A 22,935-nucleotide genomic window follows, 5' to 3' on the forward strand; every position below is an offset into this window, starting at 1 on the left:
CAATACTTGTCTTTCTCTTTCTGACTTACTGACTCTGTATAATAGGCTCTAGGTTTATCCACCTCATTAGGACTGACTCAAATGTGTTCCCTTTTTATAGCTAAGCAATATTCCATTGTATATATGTACCACAATTTCTGTATCCGTTCACTGAGGGTGGGACCAATTGAGAGAATAGCATGGAAACACATAATTACCATATGCAAAACAGACAGCAAATGGGAATCTGCTGTGTCACACAGGGAGCTCAACTCAGTGCTGTGACAACCTAGAGGGGTGGGATGGAGAGGGAGATGGGAGCGGGGTTCAGGAGGGAGGGGACATACATACACTTGTGACTGATTCATGTTGATGTACACAGAAACCAACACAATATTGTAAAGCAATCATGCTTCAATTTAAAAAAATTGTTTAATCTGGAGTATGTGCCAAGTAGCTGACAAGAATAAATCTAACTTTCCTGCTTGCTCAAAGGCAAACTGATGGAGCTGAAAGAAGAGGACTTTAAGAAAGATCTGGCTTTAAATGGGCTCAGTTGCTTATGATATGCGAACGTGGACCAGACAGAACCTCTAAGTGTCTGAGCCACTTTACTCACCTCACTGGCACATGGGGATAACATGACCTGTCTTGAGGGTCACTGTGAGATATTATAAAGCAAATAAAGGTATTCACTTCCCTGGTGGCTCAGAGGTTAAGCATCTGCCTGCAATGCGGGAGACCTGAGTTCGATCCCTGGGTCGGAAAGTTCCCCTGGAAAAGGAAATGGCAACCCACTCCAGTATTCTTGCCTGGAGAATCCCAAGGATGGAGCAGCCTGGTGGGCTGCAGTTCACTGGGTCGCAAAGAGTTGGACACAACTGAGCAACTTCACTCACTCACTCAATAAGGCATCTTATTAGAGGTAAGAGTTATAGTGCCTGGAAACATCATTGACAAGTGAGAAGTGTTAGTGGCTCAGTTGTGTCCGACTCTTTGCAACCCCATGGACTGTAGACTGCCAGGCTCCTCCATCCATGGAATTTTCCAGGCAAGAATACTCGAGTGGATTGCCATTTCCTACTTCAGGGGATCTTCCCAACCCAGGAATCAAACCCAAGTCTCTTGTGTCTCCTGCACTGCAGACAGATTCTTTATTGTCTGAGCCATAATGACCAATAAATAGAAAATATTATTGTTACTAGTAAGGTAGTAAATAAATTAAAATGTAGTAGAATTCCAGGAATGAGACATTCAACAATTTTGAAGAAAGATAGGATATATTAAATCATGGATAAATAAAAGGATATCAAACTTAACAAAAACTTTTAAGAAAAAAGGTTTAATAAAGGGTCCCTGTTATCTAGCTTTGCTTTTTCAAATAGGCATCTACCGACATATGATCTCTCTCTCTGATAGAGGCTTTTCACAAAAATTTCTGAAAATCACTTTTTTAAGCTGTTCTGGATTTTACTTTACAATAGGTATTTTTACTGACTTCTTATGACTGAATGAAAACAATGGTCTATTGCAATTTAGAATGCTAAAGATGTCAGAATCCTCTAAGCAAAAGATTAACAGGGAATGCCCTGGTGGTCCAGTCACTAGGACTCTGCTTCCACTGCCGAGGACCCAGGTTGAATCCCTGGTTGGGGAACTAAGTGCACACAAGCCATGGGACACAGCCAAAAATAAATAAATAAAAAGCTTTCCAAAGGCAATACCATAACAAACACATTCTCAGGTGGCTGACTGGTGAGAATTCACTTGCCAAAGCAGGAGACACAGGAGATGCAGGTTCAATCCCGGGGTCAGAAAGAGCCTGTGGAGTAGGAAATGGTTACCTGCTCCAGTATTTTTGTCTGGGAAATCCCACGGACAGAGGAGCCTAGTGGCTTACAGTCCATGGGGTTGCAGAGAGTCAGACACGAATGAGTGACTTAGCATGCACACACCAAATCAGAACGTACACAGTGAGCTTTGCCCAAGCACAAGAGTTACAGGACAACCTAATTATTTTCTAAGATATCAATCTTAAGGAATTTTCCTCTGTTATGAAGATTATCAAATTTTTTTCTTACCTGTTTGCTTTTTTCTCGATACAGAAATATCTACAAATTTCAATGGAACAAGAAAAATAGTCTACATAAAAACATTTTGGGGGTAGAAATACAATTTACAAGCATAAGAATGAGATGTTAAGAGAGCAAACTTAAGCAACTCACAAGCTACTCAAAGGGCCCCTATCAGATGACTAAATTAGCCCATGCTGGCATTTGCAGAATTTCTATCTTAACAGAGAACACTTAATTTTAATCTTAATTTTCATCTTAAGAGAGAATTCACAACTTCATAACAGTGGCAGTCCATTCTAGATTGAAACTGCTCTATTAGAAAGTTTTTTCCCTTTTAAGAGAAGATACACATACCTAGTATTTCCATCAATCCATCCTGCTAGAATTCTCTGAAATGAATCTAACACCTCCTCCACACAGTCCTTCAATTCTTTCACATCTATAATTTTACCACTTTTTTCTTTTCTTTATCTTAAATGATAAAATACTTTAATCATTTCTCACACAGCACGTTTTCCAGTTTTCACTACACTGATATTGTTCCCCTAAATGTACAGTTTGTCAATGTCCTGCTAAAAATAGCCCTATTTTTTATCCTGCTCATCAAAGATAATACTCAACACTATTCTTTTTTCTTCTTGAGGCTGTAGGAGGATAAATTCATCAAAAGCATAGAGTAGTAAAACTGAGTGAACAATAATGGCAAATGCTCTCAAAGAAAAGCTGTTTTAATACTGATGTACTTGGGCACATTTACACAATCTAAATAACCAAGATTATTTCTTCTAATTGTAAAGGTGACAACAGCTTTCCTGTAGGAATATACATCAATTTGTAGGTCTAGCTGTTTATGGGGTTTGTTTTCTACAGAAGCTCTGTCTCTGCAATGCACCCTCTGCACCCCAAAACTGGCCGGGCTTCTGTGAAGTCACTGATCAGCTCCAGGAGCTCACAGGCTGGCGGGGGAGGACAGGCTGGGATGAAAATATTTGCCAAAAATGCAATTAAGCACAAGTTTCCAGATTCTATGCCTATGCTTTAAAGTCTATTTGGCTTCTACTTAGGCAAGATAAGAGGTTAATGACTAACAGTTAAATTTTGAGTTTCATTTCTAAACAAACCCACAGAAACTAAGAGTAAGGAACGCTAGTGTGGCGGGTTGACTAGTATCCCACAGAAATGCATGTCCACCTGAGACCACAGAATGCGACCTTATTTTGAAACACAGTCTTTGCACCTGTAATTATCTAGGGATCTTGAGATGAAATCATTCTGGATTTGGGTGAGCCCTAAGTCAAATGACTGCTATCCTTGAAAGAGAAGATTTGAAGAGACACATGGAGAAGGTGATGTGAAGATGGAGGCAGAAATCTGAGTGATGTGCCAGTCTGTAAGCTGGGAAATGCCAAGGACAGCCAGCAACCACCCAGAAGCTAGGAGAGAGGCGAAAGAAACAATCCTGTTGACATGGATTTCAAACTCTCAGCCCCAGAATCATGACAGAATAAATTCCTGTTGCTTTAAACAACTCAACTTATGGCAATTTTTTATGGCAGCCCTAGGGAACCAAAACAGATTTGGATACTGGGAAATGAAAGTGCTGTTGTAACAAATACCTGAAAACATGGAAGCAGCTTAGGAACTGGGTAATGGGAAAAGGCTGGAAGAATCTTGGGCCACTTGACAGAAAAGGCCTATCCTGAATACACAGAGGTTGGCAGAAACAGGAATTGTGCTACTATAAGCCAAGGAACACCTCAGGTACCAGAAGACGGAAAAGGCAAACAAAGAATTCCTTCCTAGCGCCTCTGGAGGGAGCACAGCCCCACAGACACCTTGATTTTAGACTTCTAGCCTCCACAGCTATTAAAATGTGAATTTCTCATTATACTTTGTTACAGCAGCCACAGGAAACTAATGCAGCTCAAGATTCAGAGACCAAAGGCAGCCCCAGCAGGTTAAGAGCACACATTCTGGGTTAGAATGCCTGGGACTGAATTCTCATTCTGCCATTTGCTAGTAGCATCATACCGGATAAATTATTTAAACTTGCGATGCCTCAACTTCTCCATCTGTAAAATGGGAGTGACAGTATTTATATATCAAAATGCTGCTGTGAGGATTAAATAGATTAAAACCGTAAAGTGCTTCAAACACTGACAGCATTTAGTAGGTGCAGTATGCACGGTTGCTACTATCTTGCTCATCTTATGAAGTATACGATACCTACCTTAAAACAAATAATCAAAGTAGAGAGTGTGTGTGTGTGCGCGTGTTTTTAAGTTGTCTCAGGGTGCAAGTGGGAGAGAATTTCAGGGGGGGAAGCTCTAGGAAATGGCATATATAGGCTGTAGTTGAAAGCCTTTGAGTTTTTTGGTTTGCCTGGGTGCTTTTTATTTATTTTGTTCTGGGTGGTGGAAAGCAAGAGAATAGGGCTTCCCTGGTGGCTCATTGGTAAAGAATCTCTCTGCAATGTAGGAGGTGCAGGTTCAATCCCTGGGTCAGGAAGATTCCCTAGAGAAGGAAATGGGAACCCACTCCAGTATTCTTGCCTGGAGAATTCCATGAACAGAGGAGCCTGGCGGGAAGCAGCCCATGGGGTCGCAAAAGAGTCAGACAGGACTTAGTGACTGAACAACAACAAAGTTAGGGAATATACGAAACTAGAGCTCTACCAACTTTCTGTTACGGGCAAAGGAAAGCATGTAATTGAGAAGCTGTTCAACTTGGGGGTAAACGAGACCTGACCAGAGAGGCTGTTTTAAGAACAGTCCAACTATGGGACAGAAAACACAACTGGGGAATGGGGAGTCACACACAGACCGGTCTGGAGACAACTCAACCAATATAATTGAGATGATGTTGACCCTGAGCATGGAGAAAAAGAGATTCAATACTGAAGAGATAATTACAAGGTATAAAAAAACAACACAGGACAGGAAACCATTTCCAGGTTTCTAGCTTGAGCAGCAGGCAGGATGGTAATCCCATCACTAAGATGGTAACACTGAGTGAAAGGCAGGTAATGGGGGCAAGTGGGGCATTCGGTTTCAGACATGTTGCATCTGAGGCGCCTGCTATGTGGACTTGTCCAGGAGGCTGATGGATACACAGAACTGGACATGGGTAGAAAGGTTACACGTGTTAGGTCTGATGGCAACTGAGTCAGCCAGTAAACAGGCAGCTTATGGCTGGAATGGGGAGGTACAGGTAGAAAGCTGTACAGGTTAAAAAGGATAAATCAGTTCTGGAAAGTGAAAAAATGCAGAGCTTTAAAATGCTATGTTCAAGGTAATTTTATCCAGAACAGAGAGTGAGAGGAAAAGGTGCTAATCTAATCTGGTACATCCTATTTTATTAAAAGCCCCAATTTCAGAGCAAAGGATTGATAGAATGAAAGCAATATTTAAGAAAGATTGGCCCTCATATATCAGACTGGAACTAATCTCTAAATTGTTTGCTCAATATCCTAGTTCTTCAGGTAGACTATAAACTCATGCGTAAGAACTTTTATTCACTAACCTATCCAAATAACATTTTAAATGACTATTAAATAAAAGCAATAATAGGAAAACTTTAATGTCTATAAAATATTAGCATTACAATGAAAAAGTGTTCACTGGAACTTCCTTGGTGGTCCAGAGGTAAGACTGTGCTTCCACTGCAGGGGGCAAGGGGTTCACTTCCCAGTGGGAAAACTGAGATCCCGCCAGCCTCAGCCAAAAAAAAACAAAAAAGTGATTACTGCCCCAGACTTTGTTTCAGACATAACCCCTTGGACAACAGGTCCACTGATTCATCATTTTAAGCTTCTGGACTTTCCCAGAAAGCATACACCAAATCTCTATATAACCTGAGCAATTTACATTGTTTCAAAACTTTTCATCAGGAGTCCACATACAATCTACCACAAGGGGGCGCTTAAATGGAAATTGTTTTGATCTAACTTTGAAAAAGATCTAAAATCTTTCACATTTACTCAAATTATTGACAAGGAATGATTCATTAACAATGATATTGAAATCTTGGAATCAGACTTGACAAAGAAAATAGTCAAAATGTTGCAACACATGAAAAAAGATACTACCCTAATTCATCTGGAATCTTCCATTAAATTTTGTGTACTTTATTATCATTAAGAAAGGAAATTTGGGGACTTCCCTGGTGGTCCAGTGGCTAAGACTCGGAGCTCCCAACGCAGAGGGGCCTGGGTTCAATCCCTGGTCAGGAAACTAGATCCCACATGCTGTGACTAAGACCTGGCACAGTCAAATAAATAAATATTTTTTAAAAAAAAAAAGAAAGGAAATTTGAGGGACTATGATTGAAGCTTTTAAAGCAAATAAATGTAAGTGAATAGTTTCAATGCCAAATATGTAATTTATTATTAAATAATAATAACAAATTATTATTATTACGTATTACACTGGGACTTCCCTGGTGGTCAGGTAGTTAAGAATCTGCCTGCCAGTGCAGGGGATGAGGGTTTGATCGCTCTTCAGGGAACTAGATCCCACATGCTGCAGGGCAACTAAGCCCCAAAGCTAGAGAGAAACCCTCATGCCGCACGATAAAGGGCCTGTGTGCCACAACTAAGACCCAGTACAGCCAAACATACATGTAAAGGGATTTTACTGTCCAATTTAGAAAAGCAGATTATTTCATCTCATTGATGATGAAACCACAGGAACCTTCTTGAGTCCTTTGACTCCTGTAATCTCAAAGGTTTGCACTTTATTTAACCACATTCAATGAGTCTTCTCTTCTCCTTGTCTGAGTGTTGCTTTACATAAGATGCCAATTTATCAAGAAACAACTTTTTTGGAACACCACTTATTTATGTCATATTTTCTAAAAATGCCTTTGTTTCAAATTTATAAGATCTCAGAAAAATCCAGTCTCAACAGAGCCAAAATCATTATGCTATTTTTCTTTAAGCACCGCTTTTAACAACTAAAACAATGCAGGCTGCAAACTTCTCAAGACGAGGGCTTAGCAACTAGACCACAGTATAAAATTAGTTTTTGAAAATATTCTTGGGAGTTCCCTGGTGGTCCAGCGGTTAGGGTTCTCACTGCCATAGCCCAGATTCAATCCTTGGTCAGGGAATTAAGATCCTGCAAACCACATGGTATGGCCAAGAAAAAAGAAACAAGAAAAAAGAAGATTCTTAAAAATAGGTCCTGGAAAAAAAATTTTTTTTTTTTAGGTCCTACTTCCTAATAGCCAAAGAGTCTTGGGCAAGTCCAAGAGCAACTTATTTAACTTCTCTTGAGTTTTAGTTTTTCATCTATGAAATGCAGACAAGAAGAGTACCTACATTACTGGACTGCTGCGAGGATTAATTTTTAAAATGTATTATGTAAAATGCATTATACAGTCCTTTTTATATGAAATGCTTAGAAAAGGCGGATTTATACAAGCAAGTGATTTTCTAAGGCTGAGGATGGGCGTGAGATTAACTGCAGACAGATACGAGAAAATTTTCATTCAGGATGACTGAAACATAGAGTGACCAACCACGTGGATTTGTCTCAGAAGGAAATGTTTCCTGGGATGTGCGGTTTTCAGTGTTAATTTACTAAAATTATTGAATTGTACACCTATAACAACAGAATTTTATAATACATAAATTAATGAACAGCCCAGGGAACCCCCTGCTGGCCCAATGGTTAGGATTCTGAGCTTCTACTGTAAGGCGCAAGGGTTCCCCCCGGGTCAGAAAACTAAAATCCCACGTCCCACGTGGTGTGATGAAAACAAAACAAAACAAGGGCAGGACAGGGAAGACGACGCAAGAACCGGAGAAGAGGAGCACAGAGTGAGCATCCCTTGCTTCCTGATTTGTTCACAGCAATCCTGAGGACTCTGAGCCCTTATGGTAAGGCACAGGAGACTGAGGGAATGGGGCCTGTTAACTGCTGAGCTGCCTGCTGTCTAGAGGGTATAAGCACCAGGCTCCCTGAAAGGCAGCCACTGACTCTTCATTTAGAATGCAAGACTGCATCACACTTCACACCAAAATGTGGTTCCAGTCACCTCTCCATCTGTAATGACCGCGCCGACACAAGCTCCCATGCTACCATTCCCATAGCATGACGTGCAAAAGACGGAACAATAAACACCACAACCAGGTATGTGGGAGGTACGGGGGCAGAAAAAGAAAATTATATAAACATTCTAAATAACTGATAGAACCCAAAACACAAAATAACATTTAAAAACATAATATGCTGTTTCTCACATCAGTGTCTGGATTAAGGAACAGACTGAATCCACACGTCTCATTCATGCTGTCTCTCGAAACCCTCTTGCTGTGTGCTGTGCTGAGCCGCTCAGTCGTGTCTCTGACCCCATGGACTGTAGCCCACCAGGCACCTCGGTCCACGGGATTCTCCAGGGAAGAACGCTGGAGGGGGTTGCCATGCTGTCCTCCAGGGGATCTTCCCAAACCAGGGGCTGAACCCAGGTCTCCTGCATTGCAGGCAGATTCTTACCATCTGAGCCACCAGGGAAGACCCTGGAAACCCCCTTAAAACTGCTAAAGAAATATCTTTAAAGACGTAAACTTATAGTACTTCCCTGGTGGCTCAGTGTAAAGAACTGGCTTGCTAGTGTAGGAGACACAGGTTCAATCCCTGGTCCGGGAGGATCTTACACGCCTCAAAGGAACTAAATGCATGGGCCACGATGACTGAGCCTGTGATCTAGAGCCTGGGAACAGCAACTACTGAAGCCCGTGCACCTAAGGGCCCGTGCTCCACAGCAAGAGAAGGCACCGCAGTGAGAGGCCCACACACGGCAACCAGAGAGTAACCCCTGCTCGTGGCGGCTCGAGAAAAGCCCACGCACCAATGAAGACCCAGCACAGCCAAATAAACAAGTAAAATTATAAAGTATGCTTGCATTTTTTAAAAAAAGATCTAAACATAAAAGAATAAAGAAACTAGATAATCGTAATTCAAAAAGATACATGCGCCCTCGTGTTCACCGCAGCACCTAACTGCCAGGACGAAAGAAGTGATCTAGATGCCCGTTCACAGGAGACTGGGTGGAGACGATACGCCACGCACGTACGATGGAGTATTACTCAGCCATAGAAAGAGATGAAGTAAGGACCCCCCCTGGTGGTCCAGTGGTTAAGAATCTCTCTTGCAATGCACAGGACGTGGGTTCAGTCCCCGGTCAGGGAACTAAAATTCCACATGCCTCAGAGCTACTGAGCCCATGGGCCACAACAAAAGATCCCACGTGATGTAATGAAGATCCCAACTGCTGCAACTAAGACCTGACACAACCAAATAAACAAACATCTTTCTAAAAAGAACGAAATATGCCATTTCACAGCAACACGGATGGAACTAGAGACTCTTAAACTAAGTGAAGTAAGTCAGAGAGAGAACAACAAATACCTTAGGATATCGCTTACATATGGAATCTAAATAAAGGGTACAAATGAACTGGTCTATGAAACAGCAACAGCATTACAGATGGAGAAAACAAATGCATGGTTAGCAGTGGGTAACTGTGAGGAGGGATAAACTGGAGACTGGGATTGACGTGTATCCACTACTATATACACAGGAGATAACCAGTAAGGACCTGCGGTATAGCACAGGGAACTCTACTCAATACTCTGCAATGGCATATATGGGAAAAGAATTTTTAAAAAAGTAGGTATCTGTATGCGTAAACCTGAAACTAACATAAAATTGTTAATCAACTATACTCCAGTAAAAATCAAAAAAACAAAAGATTAGAGAAAATAAAAATAACAACAACAACAAAAACTGGAAGCAAGAAAGGAAATGGACAAGTGGTAACTGCCTTTAACAGAGCCAAGAAAGTGCAGCCTGAAATATAAAGGGCACAGCTGAGAACCAGCAACCACAGTCCCCAGAAGACACTGAAATGCGGAGGGAGTGTGGACAGCAGAGAAGGGCTTGAGCTTCAGGAGCAGACCTAGAGACCACTTAGTACCCACTTTAAGCCACTAAAGGTTTAGTTACTACAGGAGGTAAAAGTGAGGTTCTCTGGACCAGGGGACACCGGGAACAGAGGTACTGTACAGAAAACCAAGGAACTGAGTGGCTATGCACACAGTCTGCAGAAGCCTCTTGACAGTGCCGTGGGCTGCAAGGAGACCCAAGCAGTCAATCCTAAAGGAAATCAACCCTGAATATTCACTGGAAGGACTGATGCTAAAGCTCCAATACTTCGGCTACCTGATGCAAAGAGCCAACTCACTGGAAAAGACCCTGATGCTGGGAATGATTGAGGGCAGGAGGAAAAGGGGGCAACAGAGGATGATGGTTGGATGGCACCATCAACTTAATGGACATGAGTCTGAGCAAACTCCAGGAGATAGTGAAGGACAAGGAAGCCTGCCATGCTGCAGTCCCTGCGGTCGCAAGAATCAGACACGACTGGACAAAAAACAAAGCACAGAGTTAAATGTGCTGTGCGTGGTAAATGCAACCCATGTTCTCCACCCAGCCAGCCAGACCCTCATGCTCCACGCAGGACACGAGAAAAGGCCTCTCTGGACCACCTGACCAGCTCAAGAGGAAGAGCTAAAGATAGTGAGTGACGCTGGGGATCACCAAGAACAAAGATTAGGAAAAATCACCTAAAGGTTAAGCTCAAAATTGACATAGCCTACCCACTTGCTCAGAACTTCCAATCAGCTGTATAATCCCACAATGTTAATCAATCAAGAGCAGAAAACTAAAGATTAACAGACATCTAAGGATGGAAGAAACAAAACGAACAGCAGGGAGAAGCAGATTAGAAGAAACAGAGGGAAAAAATATATGAAGAATGATCAAAAATATCTTCAAAAGCAAGAGAAATTTTTTTTCCAGAAAATAAAAGACCAGGATTTTATGTTATTTTTAGAAAATGAGGATGATTTTAAGAACAAAAGAGCTCTTAAAAAATAAAAATATGATAGGAAAGGGAAAATAAATACTCGGGCTTGAAGACCAACCTTCAGAAAAACCTTCCATAAAAACTGAGCAACACATACACACACTGAGCAACACGCATGTGTACATACACACACCCACACACTGCAAAGAAGACAGAGAGGAAAACTGGAGAGAAAAGATAAAATCAGAAGACCAAAACAGGAAGTCCAACATTCAATAACATAATAGTTGAAGAAAAATGAAACAGGGAATAGGAGAGGAGGAAGTCCTCAAGGGAAGTTCTCAGAACTGACTCCACTGTCAGACTGAAAGTGCCCACCACACACACAATGGACAAAAACAGACCCACAGGAGGCCGCATCACTCTACAACTGCAGGAAACGCCAAAGCAAAGAGAAGGCTCATTACGCTTCCAGGTAAGTCCAAACTGGTTATATACAAAGAATCAATGAACGGACTCAGATTTCTCAACAGCAACACTGCAAGATGACAACTGTACAAAATTCTGAAATTCGCTGTGTATTCTGTACCATTTTTAAAAACTAAGGGTGGCTCTGGCTAAGCTCCTCCTCTCTACCTGGCCTGGTCTGGCCGTATGCTGATGAAGTTCCCTCTCTCCTCTCCTCTCTTTCATTTCATCCCACGATGATTTCTGCTTTGACCTAGTTCTGAGAGCTTGAAGAAGGCTCTGAAAACTTTAGAAGCTGAAACTACAAAGCAGCCGCTCTCTCTGACCATACTTCTACAGGCTGCCCAAAACCAAGTCCACACTGCAACCCTGTCCCTCACCCTCACTGAAGTCAACCCTCTGCTTCCCCAGACTTTCTCCCACTCTTCCCACTGCCCTGCCTGGAAGCAATCTCTTGAAAACCCTCGGGAAAGCACAAGCCAAGACTATGACCATGAGTTTCATCTTCTGGGAGACTGCAATCAATGTGACAGCACCGATCTTCCCTGAGACAGCTGGTTTGTTCTTGCTGCTCCATTTCATTACAGGCACAGCAAAACTAAAAAGAGAAGCAAGAAAATCCTAACACCAAAGTGAGGATGGAGACTATCCTGGGGGGTGGGAGCAGGGGTCGGGGGAGGCGCAGGGATCTAATGGGGGAAGGGCCCACAGTGGCATGTGGCTTTCCACCTAGTAATTAATGTCTTTAAGTAATTTTAAGTAATTAATTTTTCCATCCTAGGTATTGAATACAATGGGGTATACTTTGCTTTTTCTCATATACCCTTCTGTCCCTACAATTGTAAAAACTTGTTTTAATGCACATATTCCTTCAAGTTAGTAGCTATTAAACTATACAACTCATTGGGCTTCCCAGACGGTGCTAGTCTGGGAAGGTAAAGAATCAACCTGCCCATACAGGAGATGTAGGACACACAGGGTTGATCCCTGGGTGGAGAAGATCCCCTGGAGAAGGACACGGCAATCCACTCCAGTATTCTTGCCTGGAGAATCCCATGGACAGAGGATCCTGGCAGGCTACAGTCCACTGGGTTGCAAAAAGTCAGACACTAATGAAGTGACTTAGCACCCATGCCTACAACTCATTATTAAATCACAAAACTTTGTATCACATCGGCAGCACAGTTCTGCTACATCAATCATGAAGGAAGCTGGCTTAATTTTAAATAGACACACACAAAAAATCTAAGACCAGATTTACTCACATTATGAGTCTTCGGTTTAAGAACCAGTATTTCCTCCGACTTCTGTCATATCCGATAGGTTCGTGTCGAATATAGGGTTTGTTTTTTTGGATTTCAGCAACGCAGTCAGTTACACCAGGCACCTTATGTGCTACACAGACTTCACACTGCCACTCATCCTCCGGCACCTCCTCGAGCGGCGGCTTCACGCATTCCAGGTGGTACACCGCCGAGCAGGTCTCGCAGCAAAGCAAGTCCCCAAGCTTGTGGCAGACCCGGCAGTGGTCGTCGTACTGGATCACCCCTTCAGACATCAGCTCCTCCCGAGCGATGTTCGTGGTGAGAAACTGGTCGACTAAGAACTGCAGAACTTTGATTTTGTTCTCTACTGGTCCGTAAGGATAGTCCTCCGCTTCTTGGTAAGGAAGAACGTGATGGTACTCCTTGTCACTCTCACAGTACACCCGCAGCACCTCTGGCCACGTCATGCCATCGATGAAATACAGCGTGGAATTCACGCTGTCTTTCAGATCGGCGGGTCCAAAGGTAGTATTGGAAGTGTCTTCTTCACGCAAGACTGCTTTCAAAAGCACGACGTGCATCTCTGCCATAAGTGTGCACTGCTCTTGACTCACCAGAGCCGCACAGAAGTCCTCGAAGCGAAAAGGAGATAACCTTAGAACCGTGCCAAAGTTCCGCAGTACCTCATAAATGGCAATAACATTCATTATATGCTCATTAGGCACCATTAAATCCTCAGAGGACTTGGGAAATTCAAGGGGCGGGATGTCTTTTTCTTCCAATATTGGAGAACGAGGCCGATGTACTCTTGGTTTTCGCCTACCTGTAAAGAAAGAAATGGTATAGTTACAAATCAATACCTCATTTCTACGAACTACGGGTTTTCCAGTTTTTCCTGTTTGGATGTATACCCCCGAAAAGAGATATGTCATACTTCTATTTTTCTAATAACTGCCAAGTTCAAAGAACACCAAGAAGCAATGATTTAGCTCTGACCTTGGTGTCTCTAGAAAATCTAAATGCAAGTTTTCCCATTATATCCCAAACTAGAAGTACCAAAAAAAAATTGCAATTATATTCAATTCTCAACTACCTAGAGGGGTTAACTGGTTTACACGTAACCACAATAAAAAAAGTTAACAGTGTATTTGTGAAAGACCTGATGAGAATAAAAGACATCTCCAAGAGAAGAGGCGCAACACGGTGCCCCGCTGCACTAAGAAAAGGCTCTCAGCAACCAGACAGGAAGTCCACTGGTGCCGCAGCCCTGTCCTTGGCCAGAAGTTCTTCCTGAGTGCCACAGTGACGCTCAAGGTTAGGGCTGAGACAGAAAGGAAGAAGGAAGAGAGAAGACAAGCAAGATTCCAATACTGGGAGAAAATGAGATCGGGGGTTCACTTAAGAAACAGACAACTGACTGTAATTTTTCAGCATAAATTCATCAACAGCAGATGCCTGTTTGCCAACTGACGAGCTGCGATGTCCAGTCTAGAAATACCTATGTATGTAAATAAATATACCAAGATATATCATTTGAGAGCTTAGTTTATAACAAGCATGCAGATTTACTCAATCCTCTGAAAAAGTCTATTAAGTATTTTAATAAGAAAATCGGTGGGAAGAAACAAGTTTCTCTTAAAATGCTATGCCTGCATTACTATTATTACACTTTCCAATGATGTTTACAGAACAAGAAATGTATTTTTAAATATAAGGATTAATTTTATCAAGATCAGTTAACACTGAATTCATTTTTCACAATTAAGCTTTATGGTAACCATGGCTTTGGGTTGCTGGTCACCTCCTGATTGCCTCTTCCATCCCCCATTCCTAAGCTCTCCTCAGGTTCAGCTAACTCACTGCTGCTGCTGCTGCTGCTGCTAAGCCGCTTCAGTCGTGTCCGACTCTGTGCGACCCCATAGACAGTAGCCCACCAGGCTCCCCCGTCCCTGGGATTCTCCAGGCAAGAACAGTGGAGTGGGTTGCCATTTCCTTCTCCAACGCATGAAAGTGAAAAGTGAAGGGGAAGTCGTTCAGTCATGTCCGACTCTAGGCGAACCCATAGACTGCAGCCCACCAGGCTCCTCCGTCCATGGGATTTTCCAGGCAAGAGTACTGGAGTGGGGTGCCATTGCCTTCTCGGAACTCTCATTAGGTACAAACTAAAAGGGTACAGGACACCAGGAGCAGAAAGTATAATAAAGGATATAAAAGGTCAAGATCTTTTATACAAAGCACTACTCCCCATATGCGTTCACTGGGAAGATTTCCCAAATAAGACTATATCCATTACTTTCTGTAGAAAAAGGTTCAAGGGATCATGCTACGCCAGACTTCGCAGGTGAGCCTACATAGGAAGGGGTATCCCCGGTGGCTCAGTGGTAAAGAATCCACCTTCCAAGTAGAAGATGCAGGTTCGATCCCTGGGTCGGGAAGATCCCCTGGAGGAGGAAATGGCAACCCACTCCAGTATTCTTGCTTGGGAAATCCCATGCACAGAGGAGCCTGACAGGCTACAGTTATGGGGTCGCAAAGAGTCAGACACGACTTTTAGTGACTGAGCACCCCCCATTACGTAGTAAGTAGTAAGGAAAGAAACCTTCATCTCAGCAAATCTTCATCTACTACAAAGATGCAGTCTTCACAGATTCAGCTAAATCACGGAATCACCACATTAGTGACAAGCATCATGATGGTAATCCAGTCCATTTCACTGTCTTCTGGAAATTATTTGGGTCTCAGCTGCATAAGTATAAATAGAGAAAGCCAAAAGGGATTCAAGGGAAGACTGAGCCTAGAGGAATCCCTCAAATCCAAGAGAAGAAACACAAGTCAAACCTGCTTATAGAGATAGTGCCTGTGTTCCTCTCGGCTGTTTACGCAAAATGCTGTCAAACAAGAGTCCAAGCAAAGGATTGCAGAAGCAAAGGTTGGAAAAGCAGTTCGAGGACCAGAACACAGGGATCCTTAAATGTCAGGTGTAGGCATTTGTACAGCACTTTATTCAGGCAGTAATGAAGGCTGTCACAGGCTTTCTGAGCAGGGCAGGGTCATGGGAAGAGTCCTCTAGGAAGCCTTCTCTGGCTTCAGTGTGTACAATGAAAAGGACAAGGGGAACAGGTCAGAGACAGGGCAGTTGCAACTACCGGGAAAATAAAGACCTGGATTCAGAGTCTGGCTGTGAGAACAAAGAAAAAGATGGATAAAAGTGATCTTATGAAGCAGGAAATCAAGTGGTGTGGAATACAACATGGTCACCATAACGTTTGACTCAGGTACCATTTCCTGCAAAAGACTGCTCTAACTCCCCCAAACTCTTCTGAATTCTTGTCGCCGTCTCTGAGCCATGTTACCTTGTTTTTTACCTGTTCATGGTAGCTATTCCACCTCTGCACCTGAATGCCCGCCTCTTAGACCTAAGAAAGATTTGGCATGCTTCTCTTACTGGCAGAACTTGCCAGCATCACTCTCCTGAGAGAATTACCTTCCCCCACACCACCTGATTCGGATGGGGTCCCCATGCACAGTAGTCCATCTCCCGAGCGTGGGCACTGAGGGCCGGCTAGGGTCCTGCCTGAGATTTTACATTCAGATGCTGGGTGAGAAGTGCTCTGAAGCTTGTTCTTTCCAAGATGGTGGCCAGAGGCGGTCTGGGGCCAACCCACCTTTACCTCCCTTGTGGAAGGGAATCAAGACAAGAAAACAGAGGAAGCAGGAGTGAGAGAAGAGTACTGATGACTCAGGAGTACTGGCAGAAACTGTCATTCAAATTTCCCAGTCACACAAACCAAGTGTGACTTGAAGCAAGTCACTTGCTTAAAGTGAACATGTTGGTTTTTTGTCACTTGCAAAAAAAAGGGAACTGATTAAAACAGTATTTAACACAGTATATAAATCTTTTATAATGAGAAACTCAGAAAATTGCTATTTAAAGACTATCAATGAGAGCAGTTAATATGTTTTTTTTTGATAAAGAAAGACTGTTGATAGTACTCTTCTGTAATAAATTAGACAGTAACAGAAACACTGTCCAACATCTAATTTCAAAGGATCAGCTTTCACAGATTCTACAAGATTTTGGATAACCATTGCATTCTGATATTTAACAGTTCATTTAGCTTTATCTTAAGCTAAAGTATGTTTGCTTTCTATTAGGTTTAGAGGTAAGAGGAAGAAAGGCAAAAAAAGGCTCACAAATTCTACACTCCAGTATCTAGCTGGAGACCACAAAATAGGGTCTATTCAAACTACGACTATATACATACTGAACAATGTGAGCACTTTTCAAAGTTAACATTAAATACTGGTCAGTTCATTCTGAAGTATTATTGGCAGAGTTTAAGTAAGTTCAACTGTTAAGAAGGCAATTTGGCAAAAACCTATCTGAAGGCATATCCCTTTGACCCAACAATTCTACCTCCTAGAAAGTATTCTACAGATAAACAGACACACGCACTTAAGTAATTACAAAATACTTAACACCACAGTTTCTTTGCATGTGTTTTGTGGGTTTCTTCATTTAACCTAAATATATATCAATACTTAAACAAATCATAAATTACAATGCATATAGATAATAGCATCCAATATAGCAGTTGAAAAGAATATGGTAATATTCATACGGGTTGAAATAAAAAAATCTTGAAGATATGTTATTAAGTAGAAGAAAAAGCCAGCTACAAAACAATGATGAGAATGTCATTTGAGAAAAGAAATTGGAAACAAACAAAAAAAAGGGGGGAAGAGCAATATAGTATATACATCTAAGAGGTCATATAAGACTCTTTTTCGTAGTTGCTCCTGGGGAGGAGAAATGAAGGAAAGGAAGGAAGGCCAGTTTTTTTTATCCTTTTATAGTCTTAAACATCACATGCATATATTTTTGCTATAATATTTTAGGAAAAATACTGGACAGGTATCTATGCAAATACATAAAAATATTAATATTCAAATCAATAAAAATGATGCTAATAATAATGGCTACTGATGGTCTTGTATGAATACAAATATAAGGTCATTATGCCAAATTCAAAGATTCAGGTAAAAGCATAGAGTATAGTGCATAAAGAGAAACTCGTAAAATTAAACCACTTACGCCCCTCAACTGTCAATCACTAGTATTAGCAAGTCAAGTCATTTCCAGTATTCAGGGAAATGTATTTATAATGTGCCACAGAAGATTATCCCCATTACCACTGCAACACTGATACAACACCTAGCAGATAGCTCTAGCTGCCCTCTCGCGTCCCCGCGTGTGTGCACCTAACCTCAGCTGGTCTGCCCGAGGCCACCTGAGCGCCAACCCTAGTCCCCTGCGCGGCCCCATTTCCACTCCAACAAGACGAAAGAAACTATCATGAACAAGGAAAAACTCGCCAAACTGCAAGCACAAGTGCACACTGGTGGGAAAGGAACTGCTCGCAGAAAGAAGGTGGTGGTTCGTAGAACAGCCACGGCAGATGACAAAAAACTTCAGTTCTCTTTAAAGAAGTTAGGGGTAAACAATATCTCTGGTATTGAAGAGGTGAATATGTTCACAAATCAAGGAACAGTGATCCACTTCAACAACCCTAAAGTTCAGGCATCTCTGGCAGCAAACACTTTCACCCATCACGGGCCATGCTGAGACAAAGCAACTGACAGAAATGCTTCCCAGCTTAAACCAGCTTGGTGCCGACAGTCTGACCAGTTTAAGGAGACTGGCTGAAGCTCTGCCCAAATAATCTGTGGATGGAAAAGCACCTCTTGCCGCTGGAGAGGAGGATGATGATAGAGTTCCAGATCTTGCGGAGAATTTTGATGAGGCTTCCAAGAATGAAGCAAACGGAACTGAGTTAACTTCTGAAGAAGATAAATCTTGAAGAAGTTACTGGCAGCTGCTATTTTATATTATGACTGCTTTTTAAGATTTTGTTTATGGATCTGATAAAATCTAGATCTCCAATATTTTTAAGCCTAAGCCCCTGGACACTGCAGCTCTTTTCAGTTTTTGCTTCTATACAATTCATTCTTTGCAGCTAATGAAGCTGAAGAAGCCTAGGAATAAAGTGTGAGACAAAGATAAATAAAATTCTTTACCTAGTATATGGTTTTATTTTTTATTTCATTGATACCAATTTGTACACAGAAGGCAAAATTGTTTATAGAAAGCTAATCATGGCATGTAATATGACTGATAATCATGAATGGAATCTGATTAAAGATTTTAAATGACAGTTTAAAAAAAATATCTAGCAGATAAATTATATTAATTTTCCTGTATTAAAGAAAAAAGTGATTAACGTCAACCTCGCTAGCTATCCGGAAAAGGCAGAGTAAAACCACAATGAGATAGTTTCATAGTCATCAACAAAAATTTTAAAGTCCATCCAAACAAACTTTTGAGAAGAAGAGACAACAACAGACACGCTGGTATATCATCTTTGGGACCCTAAAGTGGCACAACCACCTTGGGGAGCAAGTCAGTCTGAGTCAGGTTTAGGCTATACACATAACTTTGAGAGGGCAGTCTGCAAACTTTCTGTCCATGACCCAAAGTAAGAATACATTTTATATCTCAATCTAGTATATAGCCCCCAAACTAAAGTCTTTTAAGCACTACTCTTAGCTTCCCTCATAGCTCGGATGGTAAAGGATCCGTCTGCAACGCAGGAGACCCTGGTTCGATTCCTGGGTCAGGAAGATCCACTGGAGAAGGGATAGGCTACCCACTCCAGTATTCCTGGACTTCCCTTGTGGCTCAACTGGTGAAGAATCCACTTGAAATGTGGGAGACCTGGGTTCGATCCCTGGGTTGGGAAGATCCCCTGGAGAAGGGGGAATGGCTACCCACTCCAATATTCTGGCCTGGAGAATTCCATGGACTGTACAGTCCATGGGGTCACAAAGAGTCGGACACGACTGAGTGACTTTCCCTTTCTTTCACTTTCACTTAGACTAATGTCTTCTCTTCCATCCCATTTTAATACCTTCTATTCCATTCTTTTTCTGCTTTTAAAACATGCTGCATGCAGCCCACAATCTGAAAAACACTTCTCAGGAATTTCCTGACATCCAGTGGTTAGGACTCTGCACTTCCACGGAAGGGGGCACTGGTTCCATCCCTGATTGGATCCTGCCTGCCTCACAGGGGCCTCCCTGGTGGCTCAGTGGTAAAGAATCCACCTGCCAAGACAGGAGACGCAGGAGATGTGGGTTCGATCCCTAGGTCAGGAAGATCTCCTGGAGGAGGAAATGGCAACCGATTCCAGTATCCTTGCCTGGGAAATCCCATGGATAGAGGACCTGGCAGCCTACAGTCCATGGTCACAAAGACCTGGACACAACTGAGCACAGCACAGCATGCTGTCCAGAGTGGCCAAAATATAAAGTGTGAGATGCTGCCTTGAAACTATCCATCCTAAAACTAGAAGTGCAGCAAAATCACATGGGTCACTGTTAAAGAATGCAGAGAACTGTACAAAAAGATCTTAAAGGCCCAGCTAACCACGATGGTGTGATCACTCACCTAGAGCCAGACATCCTGGAGTGCGAAATCAAGTGGGCCTTAGGAAGCATGACTACGAATCAAACTAGGAGAGGTGATGGTATTCCAGTTGAGTTATTTTGAATCCTAAAGGATGATGCTGGGAAAGTGCTGCACTCAATATGCCAGCAAATTCGGAAAACTCAGCAGTGGCCACAGGCCTGGAAAAGGTCAGTTTTCATTCCAATTCCAAAGAAAGGCAATGCCAAAGAATATTCAAACAACTGCACAATTTCAATCATCTCACATGCTAGCAAAGTAATGCTCAAAATTCTCCAAGCTAGGTTTCAATAGTACGTGAACTGAGCGAGAACTTCCAGATATTCAAGCTGGATTTAGAAAAGGCAGACGAACCAGAGATCAAATTGCCAACATCCACTGGATCATCGAAAAAGCAAGACAATTCCAGAAAAAAATCTACTTCTGCTTCATTGACTATGCCAAAGCCTTTGACTGTGTGGACCACAACAAACTGTGGAAAATTCTTCAAGAGATGGGAATGCCAGAGCACGTTACCTGCCTCCTGAGAAATCTGTGCAGGTCAGGAAGCAACAGTTAGAACCAGACATGGAACAACGGACTGGTTCAAAACTGGGATAAGAGTACGTCAAGGCTGTATATTGTCACCCTGCTTATTTAACTTATATGCAGAGTATATCACGTGAAATGCTAGGCTGGATGAAGCACAAGGCAGAATCAAGACTGCTGGGAGAAATACCAATAACCTCAGATATGCAGATGACACTATCCTTGTGGCAGAAAGTGAAGAGGAACTAAAGAGCCTCTTGATGAAAGTGAAAGAGAAGAGTCAAAAAGCTGGCTTAAAACTAAGCATTGAAAAAACGAAGATTGTGGCATCCAGTCCCATCACTTCATGGCAAATAGATGGGGAAACAATGGAAACAGTAACAGACTTTATTTTGGGGGGCTCCAAAATCACTGCAGAGGGTGACTGCAGCCATGAAATTAAAAGACACTTGTTCCTTGGAAGAAAAGTTATGACAAACCTAGACAGCATATTTAAAAGCAGAGATATTACTTTACCAACAAAGTCTTTATAGTCAAAGCTATGGTTTTTCCACTAGTCATGTACAGATGTGACCGTTGGACCATATAGAAAGCTGAGTGCCAAAGAATTGATGCTTTTGAACTGCAGTGTTGGAGAAGACTCTTGAGAGTCCCTTGGACTGCAAGGAGATCAAACCAGTCAATCCTAAAGGCAATCAGTCCTGAATATTCATCGGAAGGACTGATGCTAAAGTTCCAACACTTTGGCCTCCTGATGCGAAGAACTGACTCACTGGAAAAGACCCTGATGCTGGGAAAGACAGAAGGCAGGAGAAAGGAATGACAGAGGACGAGATGCTTGGATGACATCACCGACTTGATGGACAAGAGTTGGAGCAAGCTCCAGGAGTTGGTGATAGACAGGGAAGCCTGGTGTGCTGCCAACCATGAGGTCGCAAAGAATCACACAGGACTGAGTGAATGAACTGAACTGAACCGAAACTGTTAAAAGCAGAGTATCAAAATGCAACACAAATTTACAGAACCCCAGGTGAAGCTCAGTAATCTGTATTTTTAATCTTTCTCCCCAGATAATTCCCATGTGCAGCAAAGTTTGAAAATTAAGGCTCTCCTGAAATTGGATATTCCCCCTGCCAAGCAAAAGTAGAGCTTTTGCGGAAACTCAAGGAAAGAAAGCTAAGAGGCCACCTCAAGGCATGATTAGAAGAAGAGTGGCGTGAAAGGAAACTGAAGCCTAATCAAAGACATTAATAAGACCACAAAGAAAAACTGCTAAGGATGGAGAGTGGTCTGCATGGCGGATGGGAGTGGGGTGGGGAGCGGAACCAAAGACCAAGAATTTGTCAGTGTTTCCAACACAGACTGGGTTAAGGGAGAGAGTTTCTTGTCTGAACAAGAAGGATTCTGGCCCATGTGACAGATTATTACCTTAACAGAAAAATTATGTTTTTATGTACACTATTTAAATAACCTGGCAGTTGCTGAGGCAATACTTTCCACTCCTTTGAATTCCATAATAGAAGTTTACTTAATAGGGTCTATGGGGACACCCTCTGAGCTCTTTGGAAGAACTGGTCAATAACACTAAGTGTTAACTGTTGCTTGGGGTCCTTTTCTACACGCCTAGGTTTTTTTAATATACACTGTTGGCACAATCTGTATTTGTTAATTTCCCACTGTTTTCATTTAAAAACTTGTCTATACATTTTAAGTAGATATTGCTTTCATCTGCTGAAGCTGCAAGAAATCCTAGACCTTTTTCAAGGCCCTGATCAGATGTCACCTTTCTGTCTTCTCCTGGGCCTCCCGGCCCGGTGCTTCTTTGACACTTTGTACAGCTCTCTGTTATAGTGTGAGCACGTTTATACCACAGGCAATTACTTATGGGTCCTCAGCTCATGTGTTAACTTCTTGAGAGCACAGACCACGTTTTATTGTAATAACTAAAATTTTAAAAGTGTTCAACAAATGATACCCAGAAGCAAAACTACCTACAAAGGGCAGAGATCCAGGGGTGCACTCAGGCCAAGATTAAAATCCAGATGCCACTGCAGATTTTTCAGTTTGGCTTACACATTTCTACTGTATTAATACTAACAAGGATATTTATAGTATTTTCAGACTTTTAGACCCCATAACTCTCTATATATGTGTTTCTATGGAAAAAAATGTTAATATTGTCCCCCTATTTCTAACTGCTATCTGAGGGAAGAAAGAGGTACAC

At 42.1% G+C, this 22,935-nt stretch overlaps 1 protein-coding gene and 1 pseudogene across 2 annotated transcripts in view; one reads left to right on the forward strand and one right to left on the reverse strand.

The window, feature by feature from the left end:
* The window catches only part of BPTF (bromodomain PHD finger transcription factor), a 131,736-nt gene that overhangs the window by 77,554 nt on the left and 31,247 nt on the right, over positions 1-22,935 (reverse strand). For both annotated transcript variants that reach the window (XM_068976675.1, XM_068976676.1), the window contains exon 2: positions 12,659-13,481. In XM_068976675.1, the coding sequence (XP_068832776.1) occupies positions 12,659-13,481 (823 nt within the window). The remainder of the gene's footprint in view (positions 1-12,658; positions 13,482-22,935) is intronic.
* On the forward strand, positions 18,003-18,519 carry LOC138082763 (transcription factor BTF3 pseudogene; annotated as a pseudogene).

This window comes from Capricornis sumatraensis, chromosome 8 (assembly GCF_032405125.1).
Source record: "Capricornis sumatraensis isolate serow.1 chromosome 8, serow.2, whole genome shotgun sequence".
Taxonomy (NCBI): Eukaryota; Metazoa; Chordata; class Mammalia; order Artiodactyla; family Bovidae; genus Capricornis; species Capricornis sumatraensis.